Source organism: Polypterus senegalus, chromosome 6 (assembly GCF_016835505.1).
Source record: "Polypterus senegalus isolate Bchr_013 chromosome 6, ASM1683550v1, whole genome shotgun sequence".
Lineage (NCBI taxonomy): Eukaryota > Metazoa > Chordata > Cladistia > Polypteriformes > Polypteridae > Polypterus > Polypterus senegalus.
This window is the reverse complement of record NC_053159.1, coordinates 98,854,509-98,880,438: the sequence shown is the minus strand read 5'-3', so window position 1 is coordinate 98,880,438 and position 25,930 is coordinate 98,854,509. Positions and strand designations below refer to the sequence as shown.

Below are 25,930 nucleotides of genomic sequence, written 5' to 3'. Positions count from 1 at the left end.
TATATATAGTCTTTCATATCAGGCATTCCCTAGCCGTTTTTGACAAAATAGAAACAATCAGGAATAATCCCCCTTCATGACCTTTTATACACCCTACACAGTCTGTTGTCTCCTTGAAGGAACAGTGGCATAATGCTTTTTGCAACCTCATTCATCATTCATTTGTCACACATTTATGCTTACATTGCCAGCCCTGTCAGACTTTACCAGATAAAAGTAATACCAATATGTAACCCCATTCTAGACTAATTCTTTTTCCCCCGTCCTGGTGTCAGAATTATTTCTGGCTTGTGAATAATCAGTTGAGTATGCTGGTGTTCATAGACCACACCTCTAAATGCAGCTAATCTTTTGTCACAGACTGAGTTTATGTGTTTACTAATTTAAGGCCCCATCAGACTGAACAATTAGGGCACGATTTGCAGTCCAGGTATAAAAAGGTTTCCGCCATTTGGTAATTGATTCATATACACTAGTTTTGGAGATTTCTTCACCATTATCAATGTCCAAATGGCTGTGTGGAAACACACATTCCTGGAACTCATTCATAGTGATTACAAAGGCTGGGTTGGCCTTTTCAGCATGAATGACTTGTTAATCTCATTTGGGAGAAAGTAAGCTTGATCGAAAAGAATTGATATCCATTTGGTATTTAAGAATATGAATGTTTTGATACAGATCTCATATTAACTGCTCTGAATTGCCTTGCTCACTCGTTCTTTATGAAGATACATGGCATCTGACACAATGTCATTTAAGTGAAAACGGATGGCACCTAGCATTCCTTGAGGTAGGTACAATTGCACGTGGGCTGTTATGCTAGTATGCATTTCTTATCATCTTCTGCAGTAATGACCCAGGTAGTATGACACTTCCCTGGAAGCATCCATCTAACCTCTCATGTGTTTTGATTTGATGTAGAAGCAAAAAAGCACTTACTGAAAAAGAGCATAGAAGTCCATCCATCCATCCATTTTCTAACCCGCTGAATCCGAATACAGGGTCACGGGGGTCTGCTGGAGCCAATCCCAGCCAACACAGGGCACAAGGCAGGAACCAATCCTGGGCAGGGTGCCAACCCACCGCAGGACACACACTAACACACCCACACACCAAGCACACACTAGGGCCAATTTAGAATCGCCAATCCACCTAACCTGCATGTCTTTGGATTGTGGGAGGAAACCGGAGCGCCCGGAGGAAACCCACGCAGACACGGGAGAACATGCAAACTCCACGCAGGGAGGACCCGGGAAGCGAACCCGGGTCTCCTAACTGCGAGGCAGCAGCGCTACCACTGCGCCACCGTGCCGCCGCATAGAAGTCTCACTGGATAAAGTTGACAAAAGAGATGGGCCTGGGTTGGTTACTGACTGTGAGTAGTTTTCAGGTTCTTTTGTTGGGGATTTCCTCTGTGTATGCTGGGTCTGCCTCCATCACAAAGATATGCATAACAGATTAATTGATGACTTTCAATTCCGTTATAGTAGTAGTCTGACTTACTCCCTGGTAATTATCTTAGCTAAGCAGAAAACACAAATAAAATCAGTAACTGAGTGTGTCATGGCATCCCACCCAGCGTTTGTTCCTGCCTTGTGCTGGGGATAGGCTCTACCACATAACCCTATATTTGCATTAAACAAATACAGAGAATGCATGGATGAATGGAAGATTAACTGTTTCATACTAATGCAGATGTTGCCATGCTATCATTTGTTAATTCATATTGATTCTTTTATTCATTCAGTTCATTGTTTTTTATTCTGACTCAATGTCAGAACATTTTCTGAGCTTTCCAGCTGTGTCAGTATTTAACTTTTATATATCTTGTATTTGATTCATATTATAAATTTACTTACCTTGTTATTTCCTGCTGCTTTGTATTGTTTTCTTGTTTGATTTATATATCATCATCACCTGAAAGATACTGTGCTATCTATCGAAAGAATGAGTGATATAACAATGGGCAAGCAGAAATTGAAAACTCAAGACAAAGCAATTAAAAAAAGAGAATGATTTAAAGCTTCTGGTGTTCAGCTGAAGGGTTTACCCATCTTCCAGGTCCACACTCACTTCTGGAAGGCATTCACCTAGACTTCAGAATGAGTCCTTTCTTACACTCTTCTCAGTCTATGATATTAAATAAAGGCACCTCTCTCTCACACACACAAACACCCACACACTTAAGTGAATAGCTGCAACAAATATTGGCTTATTAGCCATTCATGGTTTTACTGGGTTGGCTGCTAGTCCACTACATTCCTGTCCCCTAGAATTTATGCAGCCTTTGGCATCCTCGAATCAAGCCTGCTCTTCTCATGTCACTCACCATTACTTTGAAATCTTCTTGGGCTCATCCCCTCCAGAGTGCTCCTATTTACTCAGTTATCCCACAGCTTTTGCTTCATACTCTCAGCTGAAGAGAGCATAAGCATTACTTTCTTCAGACAAAACATGTCAAAATGACAAAATATTTTAACAAAGTTGCTTGATGTGTTAAAGTTTAAGTACAAAGAGACTTTAGCTTACACAACTTACACAAATTATACACATTTACAGCAATAGAGTTAATAAAGGACTTGTATGTGGCCCTTAGAGGATTTTGGGGTTTATCTCTGTCTACCGACAGAAGACTATTTCGGAAAGAGGCAGATAAAGCTTGGTGTGAAGCATGGTGTCTTGACCCCTTCATGTGCCCAACTGAGTAAAGAAATAAGGGATGAACAATCCTTTGAAAAATGAATTTCAAATTCACTTTGGATAAAAGCATCATCTAAGTAAATAAATGTAAAAATAACACAACAGTTGGAGATGGAATGATTTGGGAATAGAAGAAAAAGCAATCAGTCTCTTAACTTTAGTTTAATGGTTTGGTATTTTCAAAGCTGGGATTCTTTTATAAGTTCTTAAAATAAAGACATAATTGAATGGTTTTTGTTTTGTAAATCTATTTGTGTTGCTTATCTGATATCCAGTTCTCCATAAGCCTCCTGTCCCTTGTCCATATGAAAATTGCAAGGATTCTGTCTTCTTGCTAGTTTCTCCCTACGTGCCAGGATTGTGGTTTTCCTGATTCTCAGCTTTATAACCCAGGCTACCATAGCAATTGTTGCCATGGTGCTCTGCTCAAATTGGCCATCTTTGCGCTTTTGGTGCTGCAGATTTTTTTTTTTATGTGTTTACCTTTTTTGTGTGCAGATAATTAAAGAAGGACAGCAAGTCTAGCATTCTGGTGTAAAGTCAAGCCTGCATAAGGAACTGTTTAAGAAGCTGTTGGAGGCTCAAAAAAAAGGTGGACTAACTCCATGCTGCAAATGAAGCCAACAGTTCCATATCCTCCCTTTGCTTTAATATGCCATCCAAGTCTAATAGATTACTAGGGGACCTTTGTCTACTTGTGGATCTCAATCACAAAGGCAATTAATTGTCTAGAAGTACCTAATTGTTTTTGTACTTCATTTTAAATATGTATTTAATTTAAGATACCATAGCCATTAAACATTCTCTAGCCTGTAGAATCCATAAACCTATACAATTAACTGTGCAATTTGATCAAGGAATTAACCACAGACATTGATAGTGTTAAAGGTAAAGGGCAGAATTGTCCTTAAAGACTACATTTTTGGAGCCTTGACTTTAATGAGCAGCCAGCAACAACATTTGCAACTACTAACAACATGCTGCCAGGGCTGATCACTTCTCTGTATTCGATGATTAACCTCTTCTTTCATTTTTTTCTCTTTTATGTATTTAGTAGTTTGATAAACTAGTAAGTATACGGACGGTCCCAATATTAAATTGCCATTGTATACAGCATTATACCTTCTATCTACTACCATGAAGTCCAGCTCTTCAGAAAATTGACTTAAAAGAACAATATAAAAATACTAACTGCTCCTTCATTCAACCATCACTGAACCATCTTAATCAGGTTTAAGGTATGGTGGTGGCTTGAAGCCTACCCTGGCATCACTGAATACAAACTAAGCACCACCTCCAAGCAGGTCCAGTATGAAGTCTCCAGTTAGCCCTACACATGTGTTCTCACCTTTATCCCATTGCGGTGATGACATCATGCGGTGCTCGCCCGTATTGTTAAGCCTAGCCTAGCCTAGCAACCACAGAACAATGGTGGTGTTTATTCAAAAATATTATGGTGTTGGAGGAGAAAGAATTCAAAAAGAAACACTCTTTTAAACACATCAAAACAAAAAAGAAATAAATGAAACCAATACATTCCCTGACCTCAAAAACTCCTTAAATGACAACAATTTCTGAGGTCAAGACATTACTACAAAAAAAAAATAAATAAACACAAATTATAACAAGATGTCAGTTACAGTGCCTAGAAAAAGTTTCTAACCCCATATCATTGAATAACAGTGGATTTAATATAGTTTTTTGACACCGATCTGCAAATTAATACACTTTAATGGCAAAGTGAAAACAGATCCCTGCGAAGTGACCCAAACTAATTACATATATAAAACAAAATAATTATTTGCATTAGTATTCTTCAAGTCAGTATGTAGTAGTTGTATGTTTTGGCAGACAGGACAGACTTGAGTCTGTGTGTATAGGTCTCTATCTGCTTTCCACATCTGAACACTGCCATTTCTCCTCATTCATTAGAACACTCTAGACGAGAACAGGTCATTCAGCCCAACAAAGCTCGCCAGTCAAATCATCTTTGAAAATTTTTCATATTGTGTCAGGTTGCATGGGGAGGGTAGAAATTCTCAACTGGATTGAGATCTGGACATTAACATTGTTGTGTCTTTGCTATTCCTGTGTAGCTTTGGATTTATGCTTGGTGTTGTCGTCTTGCTGCAAAACAAATCTTCTCCTAAGGTGCAGATCCTTGCAGACTCCAGAATTGCCCTATATTTTGCTGCATTTATTTTACCCTGTACCCTCAAAAGCCTGCAAAAAGGAAGTAACCCTACAGCATGTTGCTAACATCACCATGCTTTGCGGTGGAGTTGGAATGCTTTGGATAATGTGCAGTGATCAAACTTTAGACAGGTAGCCAAAAAGCTCAGTTGGTCTCATCAGACAATAGAACCTTCCTCCAGTTGATTTCAGAGTCTCCCCTGTGCCGTCTCGCAAAATCTAGCTGAGATGTCATGTGTTTTTTTCTCTTTGCCACTCTCTCATCTAGCTGTGAAAATTGTTGCATTGTGTAAAATGTACCCCTGACAATATTATTCGACTTGTAATGCCCTCAAGTAGGCATTGTATTGAGTTTCTGAAACATCAATGCACTGATACCACATTACTGTACCCACCACAAATTAGGTCCTGATTAGATTAGATTTGGAATTAGATTAGATTTCAAATTAGGACCTGAGCACAGCTGTGCAATGGGTGACACCTCAGCACCACACTAGTTAGAATAGAGTGGAACAGTGTGAGACTTTTTATGGTGGCTAAAGTGTCAATCCTGTCACCAACCCACCCAAGTTTCAGGACCTGCTTGTAGGGCTCAATGTTAGTTAACGTCATACCCAGGACAGAGAAATTGCAGGTTAAGGGCCTTGCTGAAGGGCCCAACAGAGTGAAATCACTTTTGGCATATACTGGATTCGAACTGCCAACCTTCTGATTGCTGGTGCAGATTCTTAGCGTCAAAGCCACCACTCCACATGATAGCAAAAAAGTCTAAGACCCATAACATTAAGTGTTCAGCATATATATATATATATATATATATATATATATATATATATATATATATATATATACAGTATATATATATATATATACAGTATATATATATATATATATATATATACAGTATATATATATAGAGAGAGAGAGAGAGAGAGAGAGAGAGAGCTGTTCTAGTTGTTACTGTGAGAGATGTCAAACGTTATCCTGCCTGCACTTAACCCTGTATTGTTCAGTAATTACACAGCAAATTAAACCAAAGATTAATTACTGTCATGTCTCACAGTGCCCACTCTTTGATAAAGTAACTTATTCAGTTCAAACGTAAGACCTCGTAAGCATCTCATATTACTTTAAGAATGGATAAAAAAAACACATTGTTATATGCACTGAGTATTTGATATATATATATATATATATATATATATATATATATATATATATATATATATATACACAGGTAGTCCCCAGGTTACAGACATCCAAGCTACGACATACGAATGGGGCCACAGCTGCAACGTATGCGCCTCAGTAACTGCCGCTCCGTCATCTTCGGTCTGGGGACTCTGCAATCGGTGGCTGGACGGAGGCTGGAGGAGGGCGATTTCGCTGCTCGCCCAGTGTAGTGTCCCTCGGCTGGATCCCGGCGGCAAGCGGTTTCACTGCCTGCCCACTAGACATTGCTGCCCCATTCGTTCTAGGTGGGTGGCTAGTAATGCTGCAAGCGGTGACCCGGTTGTGGCTGAATGGAGGTCATTGAGGGTGAACAGGGCAGCTGGGGGTAGCATTGTAGTGTGACCCGGATGGTTGCGTGTTTAATGGGGGCGGTGGTGTTGCAGACGCAGGCAGCATGTTGTAGTGGAGGTGACTGTGAGGTGGGCTGGTGATGAACTGCCTGTCGCTGCCCTAATTCATTCTCAATAGCAAGCCTGCTTGTACTGTTACACACATAGCAGGAAGTTGTCTCTTGTCAGTACAGGGTGGCCCAGATCTAATTATGCAGATCTAGATCGTCTGGATGACTTTGATTTATGCAGGGACGATTCCAGTTTGGCGGGAAGACCATTCTTCGTGTCATCAGTTTGCACACTTCTTGATGGTCCGGGATTTTTCGGGTGATTTTCTATGTAATAAACTGAATAAGTAATGAAAATTGCATAATTATATCCGGCCCACCCTATACATCAGACGTGCTGAGGACGGGTGCCTTCCTGCTGTGATAGCAGAAGAGCTCATCTTAACCTTTTGTCTTCACCCTTCAAGAATGTCTCTGAAACACAAACCTGATGCAAGTGCTGGTGATACAGTAAAGAAGAAAAAAATCATCACCATTGAAAATAAAGTAGAAATAATAAAAAGGTCAGAAAGAGGTGAAACTCCATCATTCATTGGCAGAGCACTTGGTTACAGTTGGTCAACAATAGCATTTATTAAAATAATATACCTGTTCCGACTTACATACAAATTCAACTTAAGTACAAACCTACAGTCCCTATCTCGTATGTAACCCGGGGACTGCCTGTATACAGTGCATCTGGAACATATTCACAGAGCATCACTTTTTCCACATTTTTTTATGTTACAGCCTTATTCCAAAATGGATTAAATTCATTTTTTTCCTCAGAATTCTACACACAACACCCCATAATGACAACGTGAAAAAAGTTTACTTGAGGTTTTTGCAAATTTATTAAAAATAAAAAAACTGAGAAATCACATGTACATAAGTATTCACAGCCTTTGTCGATGCAAGTCTTTTTGAATATGATGCCACAAGCTTGGCACACCTATCCTTGGCCAGTTTCGCCCATACTAAGGAGTGGCTTCCGTCTGGCCACTCTACCATACAGGCCTGATTAGTGGATTGCTGCAGAGATGGTTGTCCTTCTGGAAGGTTCTCCTCTCCAGAGAGGACCTCTGGAGCTCTGACAGAGTGACCATCAGGTATTTGGTCACCTCCCTGACTAAGGCCCTTCTCCTCCGATCGCTCAGTTTAGATGGCCGGCCAGGTCTAGGAAGAGTCCTGGTGGTTTCAAACTTCTTCCACTTACGGATGATGGCGAAGTGCTGGCTGTACTCCCGGAAGCTCTCCAGGTGTTCCTGCTTCTCTTCCCCCCAGCACTTCCTGGTGTGGCGGAAGTACTGGGGTCCAGGGTTCCCAAGGCATTGGGGCGCCTCCTGGCAGTGACCACGAGCCCCTACAGGGTGAGGCTTCCATGCCCTGCACCCGTGGCCCCCAAAGCAACCAGGAAGGCGGCCCCCATGTGATCCCAGATGGGAGCACGCCCACTTCCGGTTCTCTAAGACGTCCCGGCCGGGTCGTGGCCCCTGGCATCCTCGACACTGCCCCACAGCCAGTGAAGACCACTCAGGAGGAGCGGCCCGTCCCGAAGCGGGTCCTACTCCTGGGTCGTCGGGGTCCGGCCCTGTTCTCCCAACAGGGATAGGGGCGGAGACGCCACCTGGACACCACCAGTTGGTGTCCTCCTGTGCCTTGCACAGGTTGCGCTCCCCTCCCTCTTACCGGCACTCTGGCGGCCACTCGTTTGGCACCCCCTCCGAGGTCTCCGCGCCCCTTTGGTAGGAGCCACTCACTCCTCCGTAGCCTCCGCCAGTCGTGGCGGCACCCCCTCACCAGCGGAGAGTCCTTCCCGCAGATGGACCGTCTCCTGAGGGCAGGTTCCCAACGGAGTGGGTCCTACTGCCAGTCCGGAGTCCGGTCCTGCAACAAACAGAAAGAGAGGGGCAGAACCACTGCCTGGACACCCTTCCCTGGCGTCCATTCGTGCCACGCACTGGCAGTGTTCCCCCCTCCATCCAACACCCCGGTACTTGCCTTTTCGGCACCCTCTCCGCGAGTCCCATGTCCCTCTTGGTGTTGGAACCGCCCGCAGTCTTTTCCTCTCCACCGGCTTCAGGGATTCCCTCTGCCCCCGCAGAGGGCGGCCAGCAACCGGACGTGAGCCGCCTGCCTCATGTCCTCCCGTATCGGAGGAACCGGCATTCTTTCCCTCGATTCCTCCTTTTCCTCTGGGATGCTTTAACGGTCTGGGTCTGAGCATGGCAAGCGCTCAGATCCGATCCCATCTGCGTCCCTACAGAGCGACAGGAGGCTGCCGCGGGCTCGGAGCGTAGGGCGCTAGGACCCAGGGCACTCATCAGCCCTTGTCCTGCCAGCTGCTGCAATGTCTCCCTCCTCACCTTGCGCACAGCACTCCCTGCCGCGTCCATTGTTGGAGAACTGGGTACTCGATGCTGATCGTTAGTTTCACAGCCAAGTTCGGCAGATTCTCCCTTATTCTTTACGGGGATGGCTTCACTTACCTTCCCCATCGCGTCTTTCCAGCTGAAGTTTCCAGCACCGCGCTGATCCACCCACTGTCGCAGCGTCTTCACGGACGCGATCGCCTTCACCTCCAGCTCCATTAATCCTTTACGGATGACGCGAATCACCTGCAAAAGCGACTCTGCGGGCTGCAGGCATTCCTCCAGCTCATGCAGAGCCACCGACAAGCACAAAGGGTTAACCGACGGCAGCCCTACCTTCTCGTCAGGCAGATCCGCCGGCCACCCCCTGCGGGGCCCTTCCTCTGGCCCCATCGGGTCCTTCTTCAGCACGGGATTGACATTCCTGAGGCCCGCCTCCATCCAATCATCGGCCGGCACACCAGACACCCCAACCAATCCCGTGCCTGCCTCAGAGCGAGACTTCCGGTCCTCTGCCATTTTGGCTCTGTTTCTCCTGGTGCGGTGACGTCGCTCCAAGCAGCTTCCCAGTTGCTGCGGGCTGTCGAGCTGCAGCGACTCCGTCTTCGCAGCCCCTCGCGCTGCCGCCTCTGCGTTGACGACAGCCCGAGGATCGGCACGCTGTTGCCACTGACGTGGATCCGGGCAGTCCCTGCCTGCAACACAAAAAGTAAGTGTGCCCCCGCAGGGCCGTTCGCCATGGGGCAGGGTACTCACCTCCCAGATCCCGTCTCTCTGGGGCGCCGTCCTCGCCGTGCTGCCGTCCCGAATGTCCTCCACGACGTTTTTTCCTGTCACCCCGCACCAGGGGAATATGGCCCATTGGTGGAATGGTGGCGGTCCGTGAGGTGAATCGCTCCCGCGGGGTCGTGCGTGAGCCGCTCCCGCGGCGCGTGTGTGGGCTAACCTGCTGTTCCGGACTGCCCACAAAATTATTTTTTTGGGGTCCCTGCCTTGTATCAGGCAGGAAGTCCCATCTGGGATGCCATTGTGGAGTACAGCCTGGACATAGACAGGCAGACATGTTGTTTCGCCACACACGTGTTTATTTACAAAGTCTATATTTACAAAAGTGCACAAACCCAGTGCCGCAGCACCAATCGCCCCTTACAGTCCTGGCCGCACTACAATGCCTTGCACAGTCCTCAGACCGCCTCCACTCCTCTCCTCCGAGCTCCATCCACTTCCACCCGACTCTTGCTGTCGACTGGAGGGAGGTGGCCCCCTTTATCCGCACCCGGATGAGCTTCAGGTGCTCCTCGACAATCTTCCACTGATACGCCCCAGTGTGGCGTAAGTGCTGGCTGTTCTCCCGTAAGCTCTCCGGGTGTTCCTGCTTCTCTTCCTGCTTCTGGGTCCAGGGTTCCCAAGGCATTGGGGCGCCTCCTGGCAGTGACCACAGGCCCCTAAAGGGTGGGGCTTCCATGCCGTGCACCCGTGGCCCCCAAAGCAACCAGGAAGGTGGCCCCCATGTGATCCCAGATGAGCGCATGCCCACTTCCGGTTCTCTAAGACGTCCCGGCCGGGTCGTGGCCCCCTGGCATCCTCAACAATATATATATATATATATATATATATATATATATATATATATATACATACAGTGGAACCTCGGTATATGTCCTTAATCCATTCCAGACCCTTTGACTTATACCAAACAAATTTTTCCCATAAGAAATAATGGGAAAATGATTAAACTGTTCCCATGAAAAAAAAAAATCCTATTGCTATTGGCATATTATACATTGAAAATATAATATAATAAAATAATTTAAACACTGCTTAATACTAAAATACATAAATACAAAAGCAATTAGATGAAATAAATGAAAATTTTACCTCACTTTACATTTTAATAACATCTTTGTTTTTCACAATCGTAGATACCGTCGTTCTCGGCAAATGGTATGCAACAGCCATGTCCCGAATACGCATGCCACCTTCATACTTTTCAACAATCAATTCAAATTTACATCAAAATAACACAAAATCACTTTGTGACGATGCAGGTTTGCTGTATGCTCCCATCTGCTGCCGGGGAGCCCTTGAATCCTACACCGTCGGTAATGTGCCTCGCTGCTAACCTCATCAGTAACAACAAAGCAAGGGGATGGTGAAAAAGGGCAAAGTGCTTTTATTAAAACAATTAACAAAACAAGGTGTTCAAATTAAAGTGCAGTCTCCAAAGTTCCAATAAATAATCCATAAAATCAGAAGTGAAATGTGGAGGTTAAAAACAATAGAAAAAAGTCTTCTTAAAAACAACGAAGTTAAAAGCAGGAAGCATTCTTTAACAAAAAAAAAAAAAAACAAGAAGCCTGGTGCCTGCTTCCCAACTGGGGAGTCGCCCTACTTGTAGCTGACCTTCGCACTTCCTGCTTCAGCCACTGTTTCCTGCAGAGGCATTAGCTCTCTTGGAAATGTGTTCTTTTAATATTGTGGCTTATTAAATAATTAAACAATATCATAATATACCAGAAAAGGCGATATCCCTCCCATAGTGATTACGGCGGTACAAGAATCACATGAGACAAAATATCTTTTAGCTTACATTTACTGACGTTTTACGCGGTTACAGACGGGGAGGCATATGGACAGACTTTTATCCAGGTGGGAATCTGGATCAACACAGTCAGCCATTTTCTCCGTCCCCACGCTGGGAGGTTTTTCGACAACTCTTTGTGTCGACGCAGCCTCGAAGGGTCTGGCCACTGTCCAGACCTTTTATATGGTTCTTGCTTCATTTGCTGGTCTTCTCCGTCTCCAAACAAGGGCTGAATTCCTCTCCCACAAAATACAGAAATATCATAGTGCTTACATGTCGATTCTCATTCTCCCAAGAAGGAAAGAAGGTTTGTGCTGATAGAGGACAGAAATACCCTAACCTGTGTTTAAGCTGACTATACAAGCCTCCAGTTGTCTTTGGCTATCTAATCCAATGCTTAGTCAGCAATTCTAACTGCTGAGCCCGTGTGTGCCACAGTTAACATGCACATGTGAATAAAACTCATAACAGTACTGTCCAGATACAGTGACATAAAGAAAATGTAGTATTACAGCCACTTATTCCATGCGCGCTCGCTCGCTCGCTCGCGCTCTCTCTCTCTCTCGTCCGTTCTTTCTTTTTACTCCCCTTCAAGCCAACTTGCTCTTCTGTTTATCAAGATAAGCAGCCCTCTCTCTCACTCACTCAACCTCCCGTCTTTTTTCTTTTTACTCCCCTGCTAGCTGACTCGCGCTTTTGTTTATCAAGATAAGCAGCCCCAGGAACAATCATGAATGCGAACGGTCCCTCCCAAGTGCACTTTGGTGAGAAACGCCCACATTGCTAATCGCCCTGACAACCTTCAGCCACATAACCACCACACCCCCTCACCAAGCAGCGTGCGCGGTGATTATTTATTTTAAAGCTGGACTTCGACAGGAGCTGTGGACCTGCTATATCACACACGTGAACGTTCAAAGAGAGTTATAGCGCGGGTTGTTCACTGAATGCTAGCAACTGGCGCACTAACGCTCGTGGGCAGTCGTGGCTTTGTCTCGAGAGAGGTAAACAAGGTTAGCACGCGAGTCGTATTCCAAACAAAGGTCGTATACCAAGCAAAATTTATTGTATCCAAACAGGACGTATACCAAGTTGGACTTATTCCAAAGCAGACGTATACCGAGGTACCACTGTGTATATATATATATATCTATATATATATATATATATATATATACTTATTCTTCATTCATAAAAGTCATCAGCCAAACAAACTACAATGAAATGTGCTGACTTATTCCATTACAGAACCCCAAATTGAAACTACATTAATATTCATATTGAGTATAGGTAGCCACTGAAGAGGTATTTCTTTAAATGGTGATGGACTTCATAGAAGGGCTGAAGGTGGGCAGCCTGTTCCACCAGCTAGTCTTTTATCAATTATTATCACTCCCAGATGCTGTAGTTGTTTAAATTTGATTGTTCTACCCGCAACTCTGTGGAATTTCTCTTTGATAGTGGTTATTCTGTCTTGGGAAGAGCCTGTGTATGAGTGTGTGTGAGCAGTCACCGTTTGAAAGTTAGACACACGTTTGTAATCACTTTACTAATATGTGTTTCATGTCCAATGCTGTAAAGAAAACTGCCCAATACAAAAGAAAAAATCAAAAACTGGAAATGTCCATGGTTTGCATTAATATGAGCTAAAAGATGCAATTTGAAAGACTGAAAATGTCATGTTTTAGAAGGTTACTCATATGTATTAAATTCTCAGATGTAAAGGGTAGCATTCATGTATACTTTTCTCTGGACATGCCAGAATGTGTGATCATGGTTTAATTACATTTTTCTGGGCAGAATTTGGTGAAGGGCATGGCATTTTCAACATTTCACTGGCTGTTTCTGCTTCTTTAATATTGTAGCTGGAATGAGCATTTCTGGCAGGACATTTACAGCCGTTGATCTTAAGATTGGATGCTCTGCTTCTTAGTTATTGTGATTTTAAAGCATTTGTCCTTCATTTGCAGGTTAGTTTCATGGAATTTGTTGTCCCAGTAACTGAGCTGTGATTTTGTCAAATTTTTTTTTCTGGAACTGGAAAATGTTGATCCCATTGCAAAAAGCAGGATTAGTGAGTTATCTGCATCCTTGGCATCATGGATCACATAATTCTGGTTTAATCTGTTCCAAAGATGCTGGTTTGAGTAATCAGGTTTTCTGGAATAGAATTAACCCGATTTTCATGAATCCCAGCTTACTTTCACTGGATTTCATTCTAATCCTGCTTTCTGGAACAGACCCCAGGTTAGGATAACTACTGACTCTAACTTGGCTCCATATGTGTGCGTGTGTGTTTGTGTTATGCTGTGAACTTGGTTTTCATTCAAGGTTGGTTCAGGCCTCGTACCTAATACTGCTGACTCTGAATTGGATTAAAAAAATTTGAAAATGGGTGAATTGATTGATAATATATAATAATAATAATAATAATAATAATAATAATAATAATAATAATAACTAAAAACCTCATTTGATGCACTACAGCATATTTTTTAAGATAATTAGGTTTCCCTGTTTTTGCTGTTTATAAGGTGTTGGCCATGCTGACTTTAGAATAATGTTTAAATTAATCACCATGCTCTAAATATTTCCTTTTTTTGGGGGGGTTCTTATACATCTACTTCAATTCTTTGAAAGATGTTGTCTTATTACTGAGATATTGAATCTTAGCTTATCTTAGTAACTGTTCAAGTGAAGTGACAGAGAATTTATTGAGGGGACTATTGAATATTTTTTTGAAGAGGATAATGAATAGAGAACAAAAATGGTCATAGCGCTGGGGCCTCCACTTGAGAATACCAATATCCATTATTTTAATTGGTAATTTACTCCCCTTTTCCATTAGTGTCAGATAATGATAGTTTCTCAGTTGAATTTATTAGAGCAGATTGGATATCAAGTTTGGTGAGTGAGATAGAAAGGACGTCCAGAGAAAGAGGAGGAACAGAGGCTGGCTTGGTTTCTTCTAGGATAATAACATTATTTATTCCTTTTCTGGCTCTGATCCACCAAAAGGATGAAATTCTTTTTCCTAAGCAGCCTCATCAGCAGACCAAGGACATAGAGAGTTTCACTGCTAATGACAGCCATGTCTGTTCCATTACTCTTTAAGGCTGCAGATAGGGGGTTGCGACCCTGCTGGCTGATAAACAGCACTGCTGATTGATTTCTGCTTTTGTTAGTTTTAAAGGCTTATTAAACTCACTTCACTTTTTTTTAAGGTGATGCAAACTATGTGAAAAACCAGAAAGCATCTGCACTTATATTTGTTACAAGTCAAACATATTCTGTAAACACCATTGCCCAGAGGGGACTGGGCGGTCTCATGGTCTGGAATCCCTACAGATTTTATTTTTTTCTCCAGCCGTCTGGAGTTTTTTTTGTTTTTTCTGTCCCCCCTGGCCATTGGACCTTACTCTTATTCGATGTTAATTAATGTTGATTTATTTTGTTTTTCTTATTGTGTCTTTTATTTTTTATTCTTTATTATGTAAAGCACTTTGAGCTACTGTTTGTATGAAAATGTGCTATATAAATAAATGTTGTTGTTGTTGTTGTTGCATTCCTAAAGTTAGAGGCCAACAAAAAGGGACATTAGAAATTTCAGATTAAAGTTGGAGTTGAATACAGATGATTTTCTGAATGTATTGAAATACACTGCCTATAGAAAGTATTCACCCTGTTTGGAAGTTTTCAAATATTGTTATGCAGTCAAGGGTAACATTTCTAGAAAATGGGAGGAAAGTCAGATGCAATTGTCAGTACAATGAACCTAAGGAAAACAAGGATTAGGTTCTCATGACTACCAAAAAACTAATCTTTCACTAGATGTTGCTCAGAACGCACTTTTCTGCATTCTGAAAATATTCCGAATTTTTGTAATACACTTTTTAAAACACAGTAACCATGAAATAACCCATAAAATGCAGTATACAAAATAAACTTGGTAACATGCAAAACATGTTTTCTTGCTAGGCATTCTCTAGAATTCTGTGACCCTTCTTTACATCTCAATAAAGAAAACCTTTATTGCCACCGTTGGAAGATGTCAAGATATCAACATCACCTCAGACTTTTTCCTTCACGGTTGGTGGATGGCATTAGGGATTATGAAGAACACACTGTCTTGAAATAATCCATCAGTGTTGTCTGATTTGTGCACCACCTGAGATCCTTAAGGATCTTGGAGTATGGGAGCATAGCTAAGGCAAGTTGATATTTAACAGCGTGTTAGATAAACTTTGTGCTGAAATGTCGTTAGTCACTGTTGACTGCAACCAGCTGGCTAAAGACATTGAGACTGTCGATCACAGCATCGACCACAGCCAATTCCTTATTGGAACCTGGGCTTGCAATTATTCTCCATAATTGAGGAAATCCCAATAAGTGCTGGTCATAATGCCACACTGGTTAAGAATCTGTCCTTTGTTGATACTGACCATTAACACAACTGATTAGATGGTTCAATGATGAGTTGGTCACAGTCACTGGTGGAGCTCCTAGAAAATTATTGAACTTGACTCTCTTGGGGAAGTAAAAGTAATAAGGGTTCTGTAGACGAAGCTGTGGAAGAATCATTACCAAGCCTTCAGGGTTGCGAGAAAGAAGCCAGCATATCCACCTGACCCCATGTGTGAGGACCAGTCCTTTCACTGAGCCCCACTAGAACTTTACCCCTATTGTACCACTGGATCAGTTCTTCACTACCTTGGTCTCCGTATTCTGGGGATTTTTCAGGAGCGCAAAAAAAAAACATGGGTAATGAGAATTAGGTATATGTACTGTACGAGTATATGTATTGTGACCGTGAGGCTCTTTTCCACCTCTCCAACCCTCAGGTACGACTCCAGACACTGGATAAAAGTCCAACACTTTTTATTAATTAACAATAATGTGCACAAAGCATCCTCCACACTACTCATAAATTAAATAAACACTACAATAATATTCTCTCTCCTCCTCACCCAGACACTTCGCCCCTCTACCTCCCAGCTCAGCTCAGTCTCAGGGCTTCCCCACAATCCTTTTATACACCCTGACCCGGAGGTGTTCCTGCCCAATCAGTCCACAGTTCCTTATTCCTTCCAGGTCAGGGTAAACAGTCCTTTTCTTCAACCCGGGAGCACGTCGTTCCTCCCTGTCACGTGACTGTGACGTACTCCCGGGTTATAGGGCACATAAGAGCCCACAAACCCCCTACAGCGACTCCCGGTGGCCCCCAAGGTATCCAGCAGGGCTGTGTATAAACACTACATAGTCCATGAGGCCCTGCTGGAACTCGGGGCATAATCCTGCTGTCGGGAGAGCTCCTCGTGGCGGCCTGGGGGTGAGGGCCGGAGCACGAAACCAGCAGTCCTCCACAGTATATATAAATAAATAATTATATAGTAGTGATATTGGAATGAAAATTTTGGTGGAGCAATGTCAGAAATTTTTTTGTATGTGTATGGTCTTCTCTAATATAAACATTAACTTAACATATTTAAGGATATTAACTTTAACTTTTTTATGCGAAACGTGAAATTCCATTCCTGCCTTGCGCCCTGTGTTGGCTGGGATTGGCTCCAGCAGGATATAGCGGGTTGGATAATGGATGGATGGATGAAATTTCATACCAGATGACAAAATAAATAATGAACTCCTACAATTGTTATGTTTCAAACAAGGTTCGTCCCCGGGCTGGGGCTTAAATTCCTTTTTATGATGTTTATGTTCATTTTTAATTCTTTTGTTTATGTTAACATTGTTGTTCATTTTTATTTGTACAATTATGTACTCTTCATCAGTATTATTGATCATTTACTTTCTATATGTCTATATATTTTCTACTATATTCCATGTATTTTTTGGGTGGTTCCTCAAGAGGCGGAGACACCTGTAAATTTCTGTCAAGGTACTGACTGCCCTCAACCTTGTAAAGGCTGAAGAAACAAGTAGTGCCTCATATTTCATTAAATTCACTTGGTGGTTTGGTGATTTTTTTCTGTACCTTTGTGGATTCCTTGATTTTTTTGACCTTTTTGTACTGTCTTTATCCAATCTATTGGTACTAGTTCGCAGGAACTCCTTCTATGCCTTTAGTATATTTTTTGTAAAATAAATGTTTTTATTTAGAAAGATTGTTTGGGCCTCTTTTTTGCTTCAAGCTGAAGGTTGACACATCCTATCACTTCTGGAGCTGTTTGCTATAGTTTTTTATGACTGTGCTGTGTGTGCTAAAGAACTCCATGGTTCATGACAATAACATTCAATTATGAATTATTTCGCACAACGCCCAGTAAGGCTGTGCCCTAAAAGTGGGAATGCCAATAACTATATACTGTACATGACTATAATTCTGAACTTGAACTTAAAATCTTAGTTCAACAGTTGATTTTCAGTGTGCCACTAAGTCAATGCAACCATTGTGCATTTTCTCTGCCCTGTTTTATCTTTAATCACATATGCCTGGAACATGGACATACAGTTAGGTCCATAAATATTTGGACAGAGACAACTTTTTTCTAATTTTGGTTCTGTACATTACCACAATGAATTTTAAATGAAACAACTCAGATGCAGTTGAAGTGCAGACTTTCAGCTTTAATTCAGTGGGGTGAACAAAAAGATTGCATAAAAATGTGAGGCAACTAAAGCATTTTTTAACACAATCCCTTTATTTCAGGGGCTCAAAAAGTAATTGGACAAATTAAATAACTGGAAATAAAATGTTCATTTCTAATACTTGGTTGAAAACCCTTTGCTGGCAATGACAGCCTGAAGTCTTGAACTCATGGACATCACCAGATGCTGGGTTTCCTCCTTTTTAATGCTCTGATAGGCCTTTACTGCAGCGGCTTTCAGTTGCTGTTTGTTTGTGGGCCTTTCTGTCCGAAGTTTAGTCTTCAACAAGTGAAATGCATGCTCAATTGTGTTAAGATCAGGTGACTGACTTGGCCATTCTAGAATTTTCCACTTTTTGCTTTAATAAACTCCTGGGTTGCTTTGGCTGTATGTTTTGGGTCATTGTCCATCTGTATCATGAAACGCCGCCCAATCAATTTGACTGCATTTAGCTGGATTTGAGCAGACAGTATGTCTCTGAACACCTCAGAATTCATTCGGCTGCTTCTGTCCTGTGTCACATCATCAATAAACACTAGTGTCCCAGTGCCACTGGCAGCCATGCACGCCAAGCCATCACACTGCCTCCACTGTGTTTTACAGATGATGTGGTATGCTTTGGATAATGAGCTGTTCCACGCCTTCTCCATACTTTTTTCTTGCCATCATTCTGGTAGAGGTTGATCTTGGTTTCATCTGTCCAAAGAATGTTTTTCCAGAACTGTGCTGGCTTTTTTAGATGTTCTTTAGCAAAGTCCAATCTAGCCTTTCTATTCTTGAGGCTTATGAGTGGCTTGCACCTTGCAGTGCACCCTCTGTATTTACTTTCATGCAGTCTTCTTTATGGTAGACTTGGATATCGATATGCCTACCCCCTGGAGAGTGTTGTTCACTTGGTTGGCTGTTGTGAAGGGGTTTCTCTTCACCATGGAAGTGATTCTGCATCATCCACCACTGTTGTCTTCCGTGGACGCCCAGGTCTTTTACGCTGCTGAGTTCACCAGTGCTTGCTTTCTTTCTCAGGATGTACCAAACTGTAGATTTTGCCACTCATAATATTGTAGCAATTTCTCGGATGGGTTTTTTCTGTTTTCGCAGCTTAAGGATGGCTTCTTTCACCTGCATGGAGAGCTCCTTTGACCGCATGTTGTCTGTTCACAGCAAAATCTTCCACATGCAAGTACCACACCTCAAATCAACTCCAGGCCTTTTATCTGCTTAATTGATAATGACATAACGACAGACTTCCCACACCTACCCATGAAATAGCCTTTGAGTCAATTGTCCAATTACTATTGAACCCCTGAAATGAAGGGATTGTGTTAAAAAAATGGTTTAGTTGCCTCACATTTTTATGCAAACTTTTTGTTCAACCCACTGAATTAAAGCTGAAAGTCTGCACTTCAACTACATCTGAGTTTTTCATTTAAAATTTATTGTGGTAATGTACAGAACCAAAATTAGAAAAAAGTTGTCTCTGTCCAAATATTTATGGACTAACTATATTAAGTTGTTTGTGTACTATGCAATTAATCCACAAGCTAACAAGTGACTTGGGTTAGAGTTAGGGTTAAGGTCAATCAAAAGCAATAATGGTATTATTACATACCCAATGGGTCTTCTTTCAAATACGGTATATACTCGCATATAACTCGAGTCTTGAAACCCAAAAAATCGATCATAATATCAGGCCCCGATTTATACGACTGTTCAAAAATACGACACTTAAATTTCTTTTTTTTTATATCTTGCTTCCTCCAATCTTGCACCAGTTTCTCAGGTACATCAAATTTTGTTGCAACAGCGCAGTTACCAATTTCTTTCGCTACTTCAACAACTTTTAATTTAAAACCACCTTCATATTTTCTTCTGATCGAACACTCCATTATAGATAAGGGATGCTCTTACAATAAAAGTGTATGAGGATGTGAGATACAAAAAGCAGAAAACAGTGCAAACGCCACTTAAGAATAGTTTGGGTATTACCGTGTGGTCACGTAGGTACAATACATGGAAAAAAAAGGCAGTGTGCCTGGTGGTTACTCTCTCAGGTGGGCGTTAGCATATCATAATCTCTTGGATCAACAGCGTTAGTTTTCAGCATTCGACTTATACGACTGTCATTATAAAATACCGGAAATGATATGGTAAAATCAAGCCCTGACTTATCCGCAAGAGAACTTAAACGTGAGTATATACGGTAAATCATAAGTTTCTAGTTTGTCTGCTCTCTTTCATTCATAAAATATGTGATTTGCACATGTATACCCTGAGGCGAACAGCACATCACAGCTGAGTTAGCCTGCTTTTTTCAAATATCCCACCTGTGTCGAGCCGCTTACAGCGAAAGGCTTATTACCATTGGATAGCTGGGGTTCAGAGCATTCTAATGTATAATAGTCAACAATTGGTCATACGTATTATCTATAACAGCTGTGTGTAAATGGCAACAAGTACAATGCCTATGTAACAGCTTCACTTTACGCACCATTATGCATCGTTACGTGCAAAGCTTGAGTCAGCATATGAGAAAAGTTTTGACTTTACTGAGAACATGTTTGAATGAAGGACTCAAGGCTTCACTTAATTTGTAAGTACTGGTTAGTATGACTTTGAAACATTTCGGCATCCAGTCTTACAGTTTAAGTGTCATGGGTTCAATTGCCATACCCAGAGGCTGTCTACTGCATGTTAGATAGATAGATAGATAGATAGATAGATAGATAGATAGATAGATAGATAGATAGATAGATAGATACTTTATTAATCCCAAGGGGAAATTCACATACTACAGCAGCAGCATACTGATAAAGAACAATATTAAATTAAAGAGTGATAACAATGAAGTTATACTTTGTATAATGTTAGCATTTACCCCCCTGGGTGGAATTGAAGAGTCACATAGTGTGGGGGAGGAACAGACAGCAGTCTGTCGCTAAAGCTGCTCCTCTGTCTGGTGAGGATGCTGTTCGGTAGATGCAGTGGATTCTCCATGATTGACAGGAGCCTGCTCAGTGCCCGTCGCTCTGCTACAGATGTTAAACTGTTCAGCTCTGTACCTACAATAGAGCCTGCCTTCCTCACCAGTTAGTCCAGGCGTGAGGCGTCCCTCTTCTTTATGCTGCCTCCCTAGCACACCACTGCGTAGAAGAGGGCACTCGCCACAACCGTCTGATAGAACATCTGCAGCATCTTATTGCAGATGTTGAAGGACGACAGCCTTCTAAGGAAGTATAGCCGGCTCTGTTCTTTCTTACACAGAGCATCAGTATTGGCAGTATAATCCAATTTTTCATCCAGCTGCACTCCCAGGTATTTATAGGTCTGCACCCTTTGCACACAGTCACCGCTGATGACCACGGGGTCCATGAGGGGCCTGGTCCTCCTAAAATCCACCACCAGCCTTTTGGTTTTGTTGGTGTTCAGTTGGAGGTGGTTTGAGTCACACCATTTAACAAAGTCCTTGATTAGGTTCCTATACTCCTTCTCCTGCCCACTCCTGATACATCCCACGATAGCAGTGTCGTCAGTAAACTTTTGCATGTGGCAGGACTCCCGAGTTGTATTGGAAGTCAGATGTATATAGGTTGAACAGGACCGGAGAACGTTCAGTCCCCTGCAGCGCTCCTGTGTTGCTGACCACAATGTCAGACCTACAATTCCCGAGACACACATACTGAGGTCTGTCTGTAAGATAGTCCACGATCCATGCCACCAGGTTTGAATCTACTCCCATGTCTGTCAGCTTGTCCCTAAGGAGCAGAGGTTGGATGGTGTTGAAGGCGCTAGAGAATTCCAGAAACATAATTCTTACAGCACCACTGCCTCTGTCCAAGTGGAAGAGGGATCGGTGTAGCATATAGATGATGGCATTCTCCGCTCCCACCTTCTCCTGGTATGTGAACTGCAGAGGGTCAAGGGAGTGGCAGACCTGTGGTCTCAGGTGGTGAAGCAGCAGCCGCTTCATGGTCTTCATCACATGTGATGTCAGAGCGACAGGCTGGAAGTCGTTCAGCTCATTAGGACATGATACCTTTGGGACTGGGGTGATGCAAGATGTTTTCCAAAGCGTCGGGACTCTCCCCTGTTCCAGTCTCAGGTTGAAGATGCGCTGTAGAGGACTCCCCAGCTCCAACGCACAAGCCTTCAGCAGTCATGGCGATACTCACTCTGGACCCGCTGCTCTGCTGGCACAAAGTCTCCTCAGCTCTCTGCTTACCTGGGCTGCTGTAATTGTTGGTTGGGAGAAACTCTCTCCTATGCTGGTATCAGCAGAAGGATGGATGGAGGGTGCAGTACTTTACTATAGGTGAGAGTGGGTTAGGGTGGTCAAACCTGTTAAAGAAGTTGTTCATCTGGTTTGCTCTCTCCACGTATCCCTCAATGGTGGCACCCCGCTTCGAGCTGCAACCAGCTCATGCTGATCACCACCTTTAAAAGCCCTTTTCTTCTGGTTCAAAAGGCCCTTGATGTCACTTGTAATCCATGGCTTGTTGTTAGCATAGCAGCGTACTGTTTTTACTGGAACTACAATGTCCATACAGAAGTTGATATAGTCAGTAGTGCAGTCAACAACCTCCTCCTCATATAGTTCTCACTATATGATCCCTGCAGGATATCCCAGTCCGTAGTTCCAAAGCAGCCTGCTCAGAGCCTGCTCAGAGCCTGCTCTGCCTCAGGGGACCACTTCCTGAATGAGCGTGTGGTTGTAGGTAGCTCCCTCACTCTTGGTTTGCAGTGAGGCTGAAGCAGAACCAGGTTATGATCTGCTTTCCTAAGTGCAGGCAGCAGGGTGGTGTTGTATGCATCTTTAACGTTTGCATACAGTAGGTTAATAGTGTCCTATTTCCCTGGGTGTTACAATCCACATACTGGGAGAAGGCAGGTAATGTTTTGTCCAGTGTCACATGGTTAAAGTCTCCAGCGATCATCACAAGCGCCTCAGGGTGCTGTGTTTGTAACTTAGCAACAGTGGAATGGATGATGTCACCTGCTATCTCCACATCCGCCTGAGGAGGGATGTAAATAATAACAACAATGACGTGTCCAAACTCTCTGGGCAAGTAATAAGGACGCAAACTTACGGCCAACAGTTTGATGTTCTCACTATGTTAGTTTTCTGATCATTGCATTTTCAATTTCAACTTAGAGTGTACCAGCAATGTTTCTTAGAGTACCAGTGAGTAATTGTTTTGTTGCACTTGTGCTTCTCGAACCCATCCACCAGGATTATCCACCCTGCCTCAACTAATTAAATGTCACTATATCACACTGCTCGCACCACTGTGTCGTGAGCATATGAGGAAAAAAAAAACAGTTTCAGATAGTAATCTGTTAACGGTATCCATTCCCACCAACACCATTCCCATGTAAAGGGGGAAACAAGCGCGATTGCAGAAGGGAAACAAAATCGAACAGCGGCATGGGGAGGTCAGGGAGTTTGAAGGGAGAGTGGTTAGAAACAGGTTAAAAAGTTTCACAAGAGCTGTATCGATCCATCCAGTGGTGTCACAGGAAAAAGAGTAGGGGCTGGATTATAGTATGAAGAAGTCTCATATGCATGCAAGCCAGTGGTCAACTCAAAAGTGGCTGAGAAACACTGCTTATTCTGCTTATTCTGTATGACTAGCTCTTTGCACAGGGCTGTCTGTTTCATGTTTTGTGCCCAGGGCTGTCAGCAAAGGCATTATCCCCACTTCAGTAACCCAGCACTGGAAGAAGCTGTTATGAAAATGTGTGTATGTACTTACTTTATTCCATTTGTGAAATGCAAGAAAAAAAAACAACAGCAACAAGATAAATAAATAAATAAACAAACATTTGTGGGGGAACTGCAACATAAGACAGGAGAAGATGGGTGAATTGCAGCACAAAAAACTGAATCTAGTTTACAAAATGTAAACTTCTCCTGTGTCTGGTGGTAAACAAAATTGTTTCAGGGACTGGCCTGAAAAGTAATTTTGAAAATAAAGGTTAGGATAAGTACATAATTATTTGTACACAGTTACAAGTTGTTTACTTGTTGATTCTAAAAATAAAAAAAAACATGTACAGTAACTGCAACTGCGATACTTGGTTTGAGAGGTACAAGAGACTAATGTTTCCAAAAAAGGACACAATGCCCAGAGGGGACCGGGCAGTCTCTTGGTCTGGAACCCCTACAGATTTTATTTTTTTTCTCCAGCCTCTGGAGTTTTTTTTTTTTCAGTCCACCCTGGCCATCGGACCTTACTTATTCTATGTTAATTAATGTTGACTTATTTTTATTTTTTATTGTGTCTTCTATTTTTCTATTCTTCATTTTGTAAAGCACTTTGAGCTACATTTTTTTTGTATGAAAATGTGCTATATAAATAAATGTTGTTGTTGTTGTTGTGGCAAACAGTATAACTTTGCAATGCTATGGGATATGACATCTAAACTGGCACAATGAAAGCTAACAGATTGAAGCACAAAAGAAAATTGATTTCAGGGATGTGCATCATAAAATGTCTTGGTTATATACTGTAATATTGAGTTTTCTGGAGAGAAATCCCTAAAGTACCACTTTTTGTGTTTTATGTAGTTGATATTGGCATAAACAAAGGTTTTTAATCATATGAATGCTTCCTTTTAAACCTTTGAAGCATTGTACTCACTACTATTCAGCCAGTTGCAGCTCATTTCTTACAATAAAGCAGTAATTGCCATTTTGGGTATGTAATTTAGGTGCAATAATGGCAAAAAAATCCTTAGTGCATAAGAGTTACTACATCTATAAAACATCACATTGATTTAATTGGTATCCATGATGCTTTTGAATTTTGCCTTTATTAAAATATTGACTATTCCCTGCTTCTTTCACTTTCATTTTTTCTAATTTTTTTTTTTCTTCTAATCCTACAGTGGTGTACAGCGATAGCGACAGTGACTCAGAGAAGAGCTCTTCCAGTCTTGAGGAGAGGAGCTCTGTGGGCCCCCAGGCAGTCCTGGGAGGGGACCCTCCAGAGGAGCCAGGTGAGCCACTCAGACGGCGAGCTGCTGTGAAGGGCCGTGGCCGCAGCAGGGAGCCCTTCAATGATGGCACCCTGTCAACACTGACGACTTGGTTACAGTAACTCTCCTCTTCTTGAAAAAGCGGAGGAGTCCCTGCAGAGATCTTCTTTATCCAGCTATGGACTACAATGCAACACAAATGACAACAATGATGATGGCATATGAATGAAAGAACCCAGAATCCAAACTACTCATGATGTTGCTGAATACAAATGCCAGATAACTCCTGCACAGAATGGCCTTTATGTTTGGGAACCAGATCCTGGTGCCTTTTAAAAATAATTATTGAGATTCAATGCTACCTGGTATTGTGCTTGTGCTTCTGCCAAGTAAATGAGTGGTCAGCTTACACACTTGAAGATAGCTTCTCACAATGTTGTTTTTTTTCCAGCTACAGTATGCCTAAAACATAACAATTAGACATTTAGGAACTTAGTACAAAATGTATAGGTGTATTAGTCCAGCATTTTTAGGAGGCAAGCCTGGAAACACTACAGTCCACCAAGACCCCACTACTTTACTTATTTTGATCTTTGGCTTGTGTAAGATAAGTTCATAGTAAATAAAGATGACAAAGGGTCACTGGGTGCTTAAGTGTGTGGTCTGGCCAATCAGATTATGTTAACCATAGTTTTGGTGGTCATCAGGTTTCCCATTATTTCATGATGGCACTGAGAGTTATATCTAGTGAGACCAATTTTACTGGGCAGTAAACCAAGGGAGAAGAAAGCAACACTGAGCTCATTGTTCCTTTTTCAACCATGGAATATCTACTCATTTGGTAAAAAGGGCAAAACCCTCACCAGAATCCCCACCTTAAGGCATAAT

At 42.4% G+C, this 25,930-nt stretch overlaps 1 protein-coding gene across 2 annotated transcripts in view; it reads left to right on the top strand.

The window, feature by feature from the left end:
- Nucleotides 1-25,696, top strand: part of LOC120531333 (rab effector Noc2-like) — a 269,102-nt gene extending 243,406 nt beyond the window's left edge. For both annotated transcript variants that reach the window (XM_039756636.1, XM_039756635.1), the window contains exon 7: nt 24,953-25,696. In XM_039756636.1, coding sequence (XP_039612570.1) covers nt 24,953-25,164 — 212 coding nt within the window. In that variant the 3' untranslated portion in view covers nt 25,165-25,696. The remainder of the gene's footprint in view (nt 1-24,952) is intronic.
- The last annotated feature ends 234 nt before the right edge of the window (nt 25,697-25,930 follow it).